At 44.8% G+C, this 13,970-nt stretch overlaps 1 protein-coding gene, 1 long non-coding RNA gene and 1 pseudogene across 13 annotated transcripts in view; 1 reads left to right on the top strand and 2 right to left on the bottom strand.

Moving 5' to 3' along the window:
- Window positions 1-13,970, top strand: part of T2 (brachyury 2) — a 66,969-nt gene that overhangs the window by 22,842 nt on the left and 30,157 nt on the right. For 11 of the 12 annotated variants that reach the window (XR_003952102.1, XM_030249629.1, XM_030249626.1 and 8 more), the window contains 3 exons: window positions 10,735-10,809; window positions 12,303-12,441; window positions 13,610-13,710. The exons of the other annotated variant lie outside the window; for it this stretch is intronic. Coding sequence is in view for 10 of the 11 variants with exons in the window: in XM_030249629.1 (XP_030105489.1) it covers window positions 10,735-10,809; window positions 12,303-12,441; window positions 13,610-13,710 (315 nt within the window). In the remaining variant the exon portion in view is untranslated. The remainder of the gene's footprint in view (window positions 1-10,734; window positions 10,810-12,302; window positions 12,442-13,609; window positions 13,711-13,970) is intronic. 12 annotated transcript variants of the gene reach the window in all.
- Gm16702 (predicted gene, 16702) lies at window positions 444-10,867 on the bottom strand. Its single transcript, NR_045795.1, has 3 exons — window positions 10,387-10,867; window positions 7,320-7,533; window positions 444-2,132 (listed from the first exon to the last, which is right to left on the bottom strand). It is a non-coding gene; the product is annotated as a predicted gene, 16702 (long non-coding RNA).
- Window positions 5,452-6,059, bottom strand: Gm5491 (predicted gene 5491; annotated as a pseudogene).

Genomic DNA, 13,970 nt, shown 5'->3' on the forward strand with positions numbered 1-13,970 from the left:
GAGGAGATACCACAGGTTTGTGTGCCAAATCGCTCGGTTTAACTCCGATTTCTCTTTTCCACGGTTCGTTATTTTTCTCCATTCAGCCAAAAGGAAAGGCTCAGGAGATAAAAACAGGGAGACTGGCAGAGGAGAGAGGGCTGTGAGTGAGGAGAGAAAGCCAGGCTTGTCCTTATGACTGGGCTTGAGACCACTGCCACGGGGAAGCTTAGACGGGTGGCTGGAGGTCACCCAGGTGTCCTGGGGCCTCTGCACCCCACAGCACCCTCAGAGACAGCACTGGACTCCTGGAAGAGCAGTGAAGGGGTCTGAGCCGAGAGCAGCATACATTGCAAGCCTGGGATACACAGCGGTAGAGAAAGGAGTGGTGTGGAGGTCATGTGATCTCTCAGCTTTGCGGCTCACACATTGTATCCCAACCACCGAGGGGACAACCATGGTTTAGTGTATGTATTTATTCTGTGTTTATGCATGCGTATGTGTACATGCACGTGCACCACAGTACAAAGGTGGAGGAGCTCAGGGGACAACTTAGGGAGCTGGTTATCCCTTCCCACCATGTGCGTCCCAGGGATTAGACTCTGATAGTCAGCTTGGCAGCTAGTGCCTTTACTCACTAAGCAGTCTTGCAGGCTCCCCAAAGTACCAAAGCTGTTTTTAATCAGTTTTCAAGTGGGTATGTTTTTAAGTACCAAAAGCAAACTTTCTTTCTTTCTTTTTTTTAGGGGGGGAGGGTTTTTTGTTTTTTTTCTCGATACAGGGTTTCTCTGTATAGCCCTGGCTGTCCTCGAACTCAGAAATCCACCTGCCTCTGCCTCTGCCTCCCAAGTGCTGGGATTAAAGGCGTGCACCACCACGTCCTGGGTTTTTTGTTGTTGTTGTTGTTGTTGTTTTGAGCAGTCAGTGCTCTTATCTGCTGAGCCATCTCTCCAGCCCCCAAAAGCAAGTTTTCAGTTTGCTCCTTTAACTGTTGGAAGGAACCTCACTCACTTTTGTCTGTTGGGGAATAGGATTTTAGGCTTCCCCAAAGAATATTATAAAGATTTTGGCATATTCGATGAAAACATCTTTCCTATTTTAAAAAAGCCATTGAGGGGGCTGGCGAGATGGCTCAGTGGTTAAGAGCGCCGACTGCTCTTCTGAAGGTCCCGAGTTCAAATCCCAGCAACCACATGGTGGCTCACAACCATCCATAACGAAATCTGATGCCCTCTTCTGGAGTGTCTGAAGACAGCTACAGTGTATTTACATATAATAAATAAATAAATCTTTAAAAAAAAAAAAAATAAAAAATAAAAAAGCCATTGAAATGTAAGAATGTAAACAAACCAAAACAAAACCCAAAACGATTAAATGTAAATGGAGCTGAGCAGTGGTGGCTCACGCCTTTAGTCCTGTCACTGGGAGGCAGAGGTAGGCAGATCTCTGTGAGTTCCAGGCCAGCCAGCCTCATCTACACAGATAGTTCCAGGACAGCCAGGGCTACACAGAAAAACCCTATCTCCAAAAATAAACAAACAAAAATAAAACAGTAAATGCGAAAACATGCTAATTTCTTAAAGTTGAATTGATACTAGTTGTACTGGCTAGTTTTGTATCAACTTGACACAGGCTGGAGTTATCACAGAAAAAGGAGCTTCAGTTGATGAAATGCCTCCATGAGATCCAACTGTAAGGCATTTTCTCAATTAGTGATCAAGGGGGAAAGGCCCCTTGTGAGTGGGACCATGCCTGAGCTGGTAGTCTTGGGTTCTATAAGAGAGCAGGCTAAGCAAGCCAGGGGAAGCAAGCCAGTAATGAGCATCCCTCCATGGCCTCTGCATCAGCTCCTGCTTTCTGACCTGCTTGAGTTTCAGTCTTGGCTTCCTTGGTGATGAACAGCAGTGTGGAAGTGTAAGCTGAATAAACCCTTTCCTCCCCAACTTGCTTCTTGGTCATGATGTTTGTGCAGGAAGAGAAACCCTGACTAAGACACTAGTGTACAAACATTGTTGAGTAAATTCTCAAAGAATATTCTCCATTCACAAAAACAGCATCAGATACATTGTTATCGTAACAGTGACAGACTGCCTATAGCTGTATAGCCTGGGCTGCAGGGGGTGGGCTTCACTCTCCTCCTCTCATGGCAGCACCTGTAAGAGAACCCAGGGATAAGGAAGCAGAAACAACAGACTGCAACGCTTTGCAATCCTAGTATCTCTAATTGTCACCGCTCACAAAGCTGAAAACAGTTCCCACAGAAATAAAAACTAAACATGACAAGGACTAGAGAGACAGCTTAGAGGGTAAGTACACTTGTTCTTGCAAAGAACGTGGGTGTGATTCCCAGCATTTGTATGGTGGCTCACGATCATCTATAGCTGCAATTCCAGGAGATGCAACAGATGTATACATGGAACACATGCATATAGAAGTTAGGCCTAAGCTGGGTGGTGATGGCACACGCCTTTAATCCCAGCACTCAGGAGGCAGAGGCAGGCAGATTTCTGAGTTCGAGGCCAGCCTGGTCTACAGAGTGAGTTCCAGGACAGCCAGGGCTATACAGAGAAACCCTGTCTCGAAAAAAACAAAAAACAAAACAAAACAGAACAACAACAACAAAAAAAAGTTAGGCTTAGTTTTTCCTCCCAGCCCCATGCTCCCAGAGATAAGACTCAGACTCAATATACATTTACAAATATCTTGGCCAGATAGCTAGGCTCTGCTCTGACTAGATCATAACTAAAGATAACCCACTTATTTTTAACCTACATTCTACAACATGACTGGCTTTCGTACTCAGGCAACCCTATGTCCATCTTCTCACATCTTCCCAGGGTAATCTTCCTGCAACTGGCTCTATCCCAGAATTCCTTCTCTCTCCAGGATGTCCCACCTCTATTTCCTGCCTAAGCCATAGGCCATAGGCTTTTTAATTGATGGGTGATGCATCAACACACAATACACAAGATATTCTCTCTACAATTCCCCTTTTTAGTCCAATAAAAGGCTGCCTTTCTTTCAAATATATATTGAATACAACTATAATGATTATGAAACAATTATGAAATCTATAAGGCATAATATACATTTATAATGTCCAATCCATAGTATTTGGCAATTAAGGAAAAATTTCTATTATTTATCCTATCTGGGTTTACTTACAGTTCTGCATCTAAATCAATTTCTATCCTAATTTGTATTATTAACTTAAAAATACTTTCTTAAACATTTTGGGGGGGGGGGTCGAGACAGGGTTCCTTTGTGTAGTCCTGGCTGTCCTGGAACTCACTCTGTAGACTAGCACTGGCCTCGAACTCAGAAATCTGCCTGCCTCTGCCTCCCAAGTGCTGGGATTAAAGGCATGTGCCACCACTGCCCGGCTTACTTTCTTAAACTTAAAACATCTTTTTAAATCCTAAACAATTCAAACTTATAGTAAGACTATGACTATCTAGCAGCCTTCAACCTCATCAGAGCCCTAAGAAGGAATAAATATTATCTGCGTATGTAGGAAGTGCTAGATCACAGCTTCCAAAAATAATAAAAACGACAGAGATTGCTGACTGCCTGGACAGTCCTCAATATTCTCTATAATGTTGGAGCATCTATCTTCAGCCTTCTGGCCCAGAATATCCAACAGACCTTTTGTGAAGCAGGAATTATAAAGGACTTGTTTACCGTGTCTTGGCAGAGTTAGGCAGTTAATTTCCCTGTGTCTGTCTGTCCTGTCTGGACAGCATTTTGTCTGTAGATGAAGTTAAGATATTTTCTTTGCCTCATGACTAGCTTGCCATAACTGAAGCAACTCAACATGGAAATTATTAACGCTCATCATCATCTCTGAAATGGAATGGGGATACTGGCAGGAACAGACCTGACTCCTAGTTAAAAGATCTTACAATAATCAGATAATTTTAAATGTCATATTCTGTGGATCTCTGAGGTTACTGATGCCCAGTTATCTATCTATATTATATCTGAATTGTCAAACATTGTTTATTCTTAGCTATATACTATCTGAATAACCTTGAAAACATTTTATTGTAACTAGCTAAACTAGTATCTAATATGACCATGAGTTTGACTATGACTATTAATTTGTATTTCTTAACCATTCCTAATAGTTCATAATTTGCATTTTATCATCTCTAACAGTTTGTAGAAGCAGCTTTCGAAAGTACTAGAACTTTATATTGCATCTTTAAGAATTATATAAGCACAATACCTCAAATAAATGTTAAAAACATATATACATTTTCCTCTTTTCTGTCCTAACATAGCATATCCTTGGTCTGGCAGTCTAAAGTCATTAAGAGTATGGATTGATTTAATCCAGCAGCCTCCTTCTTATATAGGTCTGCTCTATTTTGACCTCTCTCATAGGGGATTTGTAATACCATTACAGCCATATGACTTATAACTATCTTCATTTTAATAATTTTAAACTAATTATTATTATTATTATTATTATTATTATTATTATTATTATTATTAGAGTCAGGGTTTCTCTGCGTAGCCTGGGCTGATTTGGATTTGTAGATTAGGATGTCATCAAACTCACAAGGAACCTATCTGTCCCTGCCTTATCTCCCAAATACTGAGATCAAAGGCCAGGATTTGTTTATTTATTAGCTATGTAACCTTGAAAATAATTATATCAATTCCCATTTCTTTCTCCCTTCCTTGGAGATTAATATATATGTGGATAAATACACCTATATTCCCCTTGTTCTTTATATAAATTTAAGTTGATACGTATTTTTTTTTAATTATTAAGGATATTTTTACTTATTATTAAGCAAAAACATACATAGTATCCTTAAGGGAAAAAAATGTGACAATTCTAATTTTAAACTGTCATTTGCAAGTGGCTGTATCTATCGGCAGTGTTGTGTAGACCAGGCTGGTCTAGAATTCCAGAGATCTGCCTGTCTCTGTCTCTTGTGTCTGCTGTCCTGTAGAGCTCAGAAGCTGTGCTGTGCCTAGCCACTCCCCTGTCCCTTTGTTTACAGCAGAGGGGTTTGGGCCTTCTGTGCAGCCAACCTAGGGCTGCATTTTTGCACACCATGAATACTTGGGAGAACCTGAAGTGGCTTATCCCACAGCTGAGGTCTCCTGGAAGTCTCCATGGATTCTGCCAGCGTTATGGGCTGCTTCCAGCCTGAGTGTACACAGGAGCCTCCCCCTTGGAGGCTGCTGTGCTCTGCCCTTGGGAGAAGCCCAACTTCTGTGTTCTGCCTTTAAACTTAGTAGGAGCTTCTTTTAAAAGCCACCTTCCATACTATCACTCTGTAGGTTCCTGCTCCTTGGCTAGGAAACTTCCTCCCATCTTGGAATGTTCTGGAAGGCTTTGGCTTTGATCTGTTTCCTTCCTTCTTTCCATCCTTCCCTCCCTCCTTTTTTTTTTTTTTTTTGGACTGTCCTAAATTTGTTTATTGGATATGAATTTTACAAATATCATGTGTATTAGCGGTAACGGTGGAACTGGAGAGTATTGCGCCTTCTCCAGGCTGCACGGTGGGAACCACCAATAGTGTGGTGGAACTTGTGGCCCTTTCCAAGGCCACGGCTCTTTCGGCCAGCAGATGTCAGCCCACGCATCTCTGTGTTTGTGGACTGGTTTGGTGATCCACTGGGTGTCAGGATTTCTTCTGATAGCTTTATGGAATGGATCAATGAAGATAACCTCAAAAAATTTATATGTAATCTTCACCAACCCAGTAGGAATTCAGGACTCTCAAAGCCCCACAATGGCGCCCAGCTCTCTCCTCAGCAACAGACTGAAGGCTTCGGGCAAATTTCAGCTGGTTAACACCATGGTGGACAGGCTTGCGGTAAGTTGCACCCTTAGGAACTGGGCGTTTACGACCACCACAGCGGACACGAATCCTGTAAATGACATAGCCTTGCTTAGCCTTGTACCCCAGTCTTCGAGCTTTATCAGGCCGGATGGGGCGGTGAGCCCTGTGCAGCGCAGAGAGCTGGCGGTATTGCCAGCAGCGGACCCTCAGAAGAAAGCACATCATGTCGGACTGCTTCTTCCTCCATAGCTCCTGGATGTATTTGTATGCACCCATCTTGGCTCACCTGATGGCTGCCGCCAGAGGAAAGGTCCTCCCTCCTTCTTTTTAAGAGACCAGACCTCTTGTCCTGCTAGCCTCACTTTTTCCAGCTTTTTACTCTGGCCTTTTCAGGCTGTAAACTTGGGTTCTAACTGCTGTAAGTTGAACACCATTTTGTAGAACTTAGGCCTGGTTCTTCCTCCCAGCTCCATGCTCCCAGAAATAAGACTCAAGCTCAAAAAATATATTTACAAATGCTAGGCTCTCCTCTGACTAGATCATAACTAAAGAGAACCCGTTTATCTTAACCTACGTTCTGCCATGTGACTGACTACCTGCGCTCAGGTGATCACGTGTCCATTTCCTCCATCTTCCTGTGCCTGGCTCTATCTCAGAATTCTTTCTTCTCCCAGATGCCCCACCTTCCATTTCCTGCCTAAGCCACAGGCCATCGGCTTTTTTTTTTTTTTTTAAGATTTATCTATTTATTTATTATATGTAAGTACACTGTAGCTGTATTCAGACACTCCAGAAGAGGGAGTCAGATCTCGTGATCGGATGGTTGTGAGCCACCATGTGGTTGCTGGGATTTGAACTCCTGACCTTCGGAAGAGCAGTCAGGTGCTCTTACCCACTGAGCCATCTCACCAGCCCCACCATCGGCTTTTTAATTGACATCTGATACATTCATATGATACACAGATATTCTCTCTACATGTGCATTCATGCAGGTAAAACATTCATACATACAAAGTAAAATAAACAAATCTTTAAAAATATGCATGGCAAAGATTTAGTTCAACAAAATAGTTGCCAAGGGGACAATTTAGATGTTTAAATTGACTTTCCTTTGGAGTTGTTGGTCATTGAAGTCCTAGATCCACAAACACTATAGGCCAATGCTCTAGGAACCACAAACTACAAGCTAAACCAATGTTCTCAGTCATCCTCCAGAACTTGACAGTAAGACCTTATGGCTGAGATACCACATAGTTGAGTCATAGACCACAGAAAGAGGCTAAGGAGACAGCTCAGTGGTTAAGAACACTCTATTCTTCTGGTGGTCCCAAGTTCAATTCCCAGCACCTACACGGTGACTCACAACCATCTCTAACTCCAGCTCCAGGGGTTCAGACAACCCTCTCTGACATCCACAAGGACTGCACACATGTGGTATGTATACATACGTGCAAGCAAACACTCATGTACATAAAAGAAACATATATCTTTAAAAAAAATACTTAAAAGGACGTGGAGAAATCATGCGGGTACTACCTTGGAAGCTTCGTCCGTACTGGATAGCTTTTATAGAGCTGGAAAGTGCTATGCAATGCGATGCGATGCGATGCGATGCGATGCGATGCGATGCGATGCGATGCGATGCGATGCGATGCTATGCTATGCTATGGTATGCGATGCTATGCTATGCTATGCTATGGTATGCGATGCTATGGTATGCGATGCGATGCGATGCGATGCAATGCGATGCCTGGTAACAGAAGAGGAAAGTAGTCATCAGCCTTACCGAGCTGAGAACGAACGCTCTGAGATGTGGTAATAACTGAGCTGGCAAGACAATGCCCACTGGTGCAACAGACACACAAATGTTCTGGGAGTGATCGACTATTTTCTGATTGGATTGAAGTCCTACTCCATCAATTCAAACCCCATACTGGAGCCAAGAACCTGTAGCTAGACAGGTCATGGGCTTCAGAGACATAGTATCTAACTGCCTCCTACAGATGACTTTCCTTTGGAAAGCCACCCACAGATTAGTAGATTGGTCAGCTATCATGTGAGAAGCTTTTTATGGCAATCAACTAACAGCCAGCCACTACTGACCAATGTGCAGAGAATAAGAAATTCAGAAAGGCTTAACCCTGGGTGGGATGCCTTCATCACAACCCTTCCACCCAAGGAAGAGGGGGCAGGAGGATTACAGGAGCCATAGGTGGTGGACGACCACACAGAAACAATGCATTCTGGACACAGCAGAGCAGCTGCACATAAGAATCTACAGCCGTTGAGGCTGTGCACAAAACTCGGGCTCAGACAAAATTACAGCATTGAGGAGAGGAGGTGGCATGTAGTCCCTCCCGCCCCTAGCTAAAGGCTACTGGCGCTGATCTTTGCCTGGAGAGAGAGTCAGTTTTAAGGGTGTGATTCCTGTGAACACGCTTGACCCAGGGAGTGGCACTATTTGGAGGTGTGGCCTTGTTGGAGTAGGTGTGTCACTGTGGGTGTGGGCTTTAAGGCCCTGATCCTAGATGCCTAGAAGCCAGTTTTCTCCTAGCCGCCTTCAAAATAAGAGGTGGAACTCTCAGCTCCTCCTGCACCATGCCTGCCTGGATGCTGCTATGCTCCCACCTTGATGATAATGGACTGAACCTCACAACCTGTAAGCCAGCCCCAATTAAATGTTGTCCATTTAAGAGTTGTCTTGGTGGACACGCAAACTTTATATGCCCCAGTACAGGGGAACGCCAGGGCCAAAAAGGGGGAGTGGGTGGGTAGGGGAGTGGGGGTGGGTGGGTATGGGGGACTTTTGGTATAGCATTGGAAATGTAAATGAGCTAAATACCTAATAAAAATGGAAAAAAAAAAAAGAGTTGTCTTGGTCATGGTGTCTCTTCACAGCAGTAAAGTCTTTGTCTTGCTGTGCCAAGACAAAGGGTGCGGCCCCTGGAGAGTAGGCCAGCTTCTAGTGAATGCCATAGCTCTATGAGTGTATGGGCAGCATAAAGTGTACTTGACGAATTAAAACAAACATACAAAAACTAAAAAATAAAAACACAGAAGGTTGAGTGGGTAGAAAAGGGGGTGGGGTAAATATGACCCAAATGCATTGTATAAGACTCTGCAAGAACTAACCAAAATGAGAAAAGGAGTTTAAAGGAGTTGGTATATGAAGACTACATTGTGGTCAATAAGAGAAAGGGTGAATCATGCTTACCAATAATGTAAAACAGGTTATCATCCCACAAGACCACAGCCCACAGCCTGTATAGTTGTATTTACACAACAAACGAGAAGGGAACCTGTCAAAAGTATACAACCAAAGGAGAGGAGGGCAGGGGGAGGTGGGGAGGCACACCCTTCTCTTGGATGGTAGTTATTCTTCTGTTCCTTGCCTGGTCACATGAAAGTGGACCACGGGAGAGTATGGTCCCTATAAGTTTGCATGGGGGTGAGGTAGGGAATCTGATGTTTTAAGAATTCTAAGCACTTTGAGTTATTACAAACCACACACCTGTACTGTGATATCTTAAGTAAAATTATAGGAACTATGTCTCTTAGCTGAATTAGGGGCTGAAGAAGGCACTGAACCCAAGAATTCGAAAAGTTGTAGATTCAAAAGTGTGTGTGTGTGTGTGTGTGTATGTGTTTGTGTGTCCTGTATTAAATTCTTGCAGGTTCATTTAAAATTAATGTCAGGAGTTCCATTACAAACTGATAATATGCTGTTCTAATGTTCAGTGCATGGCACATGAAATGTACAAATGAAAATATATTTGAATTTATTTTCATTGAGCAAAATGTATTGACAGGAATGTAAGCGAAGGCATGTGTGCAAATATGCACACACTCAAGGACCCAGCAAGGTATGTGTGCACAGGCTCACTCAGGGACCCTAGGAGACACCCACTCTTTACCACAGTTCCTACTGGGGTCGTTTAAAGTGATTTGTTATGGCTCTTTAAATATGAATAAGGTGTTTACAGTGATCTTCTTATATGACACACCCCCATCTTCCCATAAACGATCATAAGTTTTAAGCGATTCTAAGACATACCTAGAGCCCTCCTGAAACTTATCAACTGGTTTTCCCACACACTTCCTGAACCATCTCAGATGCGAGGGCTTCAAAGGCTGGGAATTCCTAAATCTCTCTCTGTGTGTGGTCTGGGGAAAATGTCCTTGAGAAGGACCTGTGAGGCTAAGGTTCGGGGTACCCAGGCCTGGGAATTTCAGGTGCGAAGAATAGCCGCTGGGTGTCGCTGCTGTAAGGACAAGAAGGTGCGAGGACCTGCATCCTTGAGGATGCTCGAAATGTGCGCAAGAAGTAGGGTGCCCCTACAGCGTCTGTAAGAGGCTGGGCCTGCCATGGAAGAATTCTAGCCCGGCGGTAAGCATTTGGAAATCTCTTAGACAAGCTCCTTTAAGCAACCTGAAAGCATGGTTTACAAATTGGCAGAAACTGAGGAACGTTCGGGAAGTCAAATGACTTCTTTTAAAAGGAGAAACCTTTCAAAAGACTCTGGAAGGTGGACCTAACACCTCCGGTCTCCCACGGTGGCCAGCAAAGGGTGTGTTGGGGGGTAAGGGGAAGGCAGTCCTTTACCTTGGAGTTGGAAGCCCATCTGCCCCCTGCAACTGCAGGTCCTGAGAAGAGATCACAGCATCCGATGGTCTTTCCTCCTCACCCCTAACGACACAAACTTGAAGGGGGAACCGATGGAGACTACAAACAGGTTTATAGCCTGCCAGCAGGGCTCAGGGCTCCAAATTGCCCGGCGAGGCAGTCCCCGGTGGTTTTGGCGGGGCGGGTGCGCAGGGCCCCGCCGCGCACTCATTAGCGCCCACTCTGCTTAATGGCTTCCTGTGGTTGCTTGTTTACTTCTTCCTTGCCTGAGGCTTTGTTCCTGGCCACCGCTCGCCTTGCCCACCACCTTTCTTTGCTTGTTTGCAGTCGCAGCCCGAAGCTTGGTCAGCATCCCCGCCCAAGGCTTCAACCAGGTTCCCTTCCAGGTCCAACGCCTACCTGGTAAGACAGAATCCCGGTAAGACGTGTACTCCTGAGAGCAGGAACACGCTGAGCATCCCAAAGGCCCAGAAAAGGGGGCGCTGCTTCCTGCTGTGCCAGGCGGGCATTTGTCACAAATCCCTCCACCAGAGACAACCGCCAATCACTTGCCCAACAGGCAGAGGGGAGGGAGACCCAACACCTCTACCTAAGCTCTATACACCGGTGAGCCTCTCTAAGGATCTAAAGCTCGAGTAAGCAACACCCCCACCCCACCCCCAGCGCTGTTCCTTTTACCACTTCCTGTAGAGGGGGTAAGAGTTCTTTCTTTAGAAAGCCACAGCCTGAATCTGAGGTAGTCCATAGTCTCCACAAAAAAATTAGCATAGCCTGCCTCCCATTTCTGCATCAGGAGTTAGATGGGGGTCGGGCGGTGTCTGTGGAATGCAAGGTGCGTTTTGGTCATCCAAAACGAAACGAATGAACACTAACCTGTAGCTAGAGGGCAGTGCATGGCCGATTTTATTTCACTCTTGGATTTGTTAAATCTCAGGCCCACCGCAGATCAGATCAAACCTAATGGTCTCTGTGCCAGGTGCATTGTTAGTTCATAGGCCACTCCACTAGGCTCCTCTCAGGGACCTAGCAGTGACTTACGCCATCCTCTGTCTAATGCCAGGAGCGCAGGTGCGGGCTCTGTATGAAAAGACTACCCAGCTCTCTCTGTTGTAGGCGTTCTCTCTCCCCCTTTCTTCTGTCTTCGGAATCCCCTTTCTCACCTTCTCTGTGCCTCTCTCTGCGTGTCCTCCAGACTCGCTTACTGCCTCTACCCTTCCCAGGTGTTACTCCTCTCTCTTCTCCCAGTAAGGCCCCTTTATACCAGCTCTAACAGCCTGGTATAATTTCTCAGGGACATACCTTGGCATGGGCCCACCAGGTACCTCCCTCTCTGCATTATATTTCATAATAGTCATGAACTCCAGCTAAGCTCTGTGTCTGCCAGCTTCTCAAAGAGATTCCCTTACCCAATGCTGTCCCAGAAGTCCTGGGGTTAATCTCTGCACAGAAAGTGACTTTGGAATGGCCTTTCCATTAAGCAGCTTTGGGCTTGGTTGCTTGATGCTAGAATCACATATAAAAGCCATTCAGAATAGTCAACGGTAGCTGTTCCTCCATGTGTCTGAGACTCCTTTAAGAGTGGTCCTGGAGATGGACACCAGCACCTATGAAGCAGAAGTATGTTTGAATGGGGAAGCATCCCAAGGCCTCCTTTCTGCTGAACTGGCAAGCACAGCAAATAGCATGCGCCTGTGTCGCAACTAGGATAGAGAGTGGTGTCACAGAGGACAGATGATGTTAGAAGCGCACTTCTTCTGGTTGCCTTCAGACCAGCCCCCCTCCCAACCAAGCATCTGCTAGAGTTAACTTCAGGCTGCTACTAATTAGCTTTAAAAACAAAAACAAAGCCAAAAAAAGAACTTATCTATATGCCCATTCTCTTTGGAAAAAAAAAGATTATAGGGTTGCAAAACGAGCTGACCAAATGTGGGATCTTGAAGAACATGAGCGACGACGAGGATTTCTGGAAACTGGTTCAGGAGGAAGCTCTTGGAGTGGGAACTAAAGAAAAGCTCCAGAAGATAAAACTTAAGTGTATGGATATTTCTTCCCCGATCCCTTGGGGGTTTTTGTCCCTTTGAGCATGCAGTTTGTCTTCTTGGCCCTTAGCCATTATCTCTATTTTAAAAAGAGCCCTGTGGGTCTGGGAGGTCGGCTCAGCCAATGAGGTGCTTGCTGTGCAAGTGTGAGGTGCTTGCTATGCAAGCGTGAGGTGCTCAGTTCAATCTCTAGCATCCATGTAAAAGCCAGGTGCGGAGTGGAGCTTGTGATCCCCACATCAAGGAGACAGAGAGCAAGGATCCATAGGCTGGCTGTACAGCCAGGCTAGCTGAATTAGTGAACTCCCAGGCAGTGAGAGACTCTATTTTTTTTAAGGTGGAGAGTGATTGTGACAGACCTGATAACAATCTCTGGCCTTCACACAAATCTTTACTTGTACACACACACATATACACACATACACACAAACACACAAGCATGCATGCACACCTGAACACACACACATATGCATGCACACCCCCACATGTGCACACCTGCAGACATGCACACATGCGTGCACACACACACACACACACACACACACACAGCAGTGGCATCTTTTTTATTGCATCTTAATTGGACCCAGGAGCTCTCAGTTGAACCCAGGTCTACAAGCAGGTTGGACAAGTATTTTAACACATCCTCAGCTCTTTATTTGAAACAAAACCCAAACAAAAGCAACAATAACCATTTTGAGGCAGTCTTATTAGGTTGCCCAAACTGATCTCAAACTTGCAGTCTGCTACCAGCCCCTGCGCTATGACGTCAAGCATTTTGAAAGACAAGATCTCCATATGTAATGCAGCAAGCCGCTCTCAAACCCCTGCCCTTTCTGTTGGCAGTTCCTCCTAAGCCTCCTGGGTACCAGGGATTCAGTTGTAGGATGCCACACTTAGCTCCATAAGTAAAAATATCCAATATCATATAGATATACCAATTAGATAAATGAAGGCTGAAATTCAGAAGTAAGTCTTGCATAGATAAAAAGCTTGTAAATTTCCAGTTTTATATTTAAGGGAGCAGTCTACTCAAGCCCTGAGCTGGAATTTTAACCTTAAGCAGCCCATCTCAACACAAGCTCACATTGTGCCTGCATATAGGATAATGGACGTTTATACAGTACACATTTGGCTCTTGATAACCCTTTAGTCTCTCTCCCCAGTGATGAATCCCAGGCCCTGGCCACCAGCTGCTTCCAGGAGAAGGGAGACCGAGATGCTGGTCAGCAGTGATCAAGACAGTGGGGCACGCCAGGGAACACAGGTAAGAGTTTCTCCCAGCATGAAAATGCACTTTTTCAATGCATTTTTTTCTCTACTAAGGAAAAAATGTTTCATGTCTACTACATTACAGTCCTGTTTGTTTGTTTAGCAGTAAAAGAACCATTTAGGGAAGCAATTGGAGTGTCCTGCATTTTGAAATTCTTACTACTTTTGGAGTTTGATACTTTTACCTCACCTGCCTAATTTCATTTGAAGAATGTACAACAAGGACGCTCTTGATTCCTGTCTTCCTGGTGCATC

This window comes from Mus musculus, chromosome 17 (genome assembly GCF_000001635.26).
Source record: "Mus musculus strain C57BL/6J chromosome 17, GRCm38.p6 C57BL/6J".
NCBI lineage: Eukaryota > Metazoa > Chordata > Mammalia > Rodentia > Muridae > Mus > Mus musculus.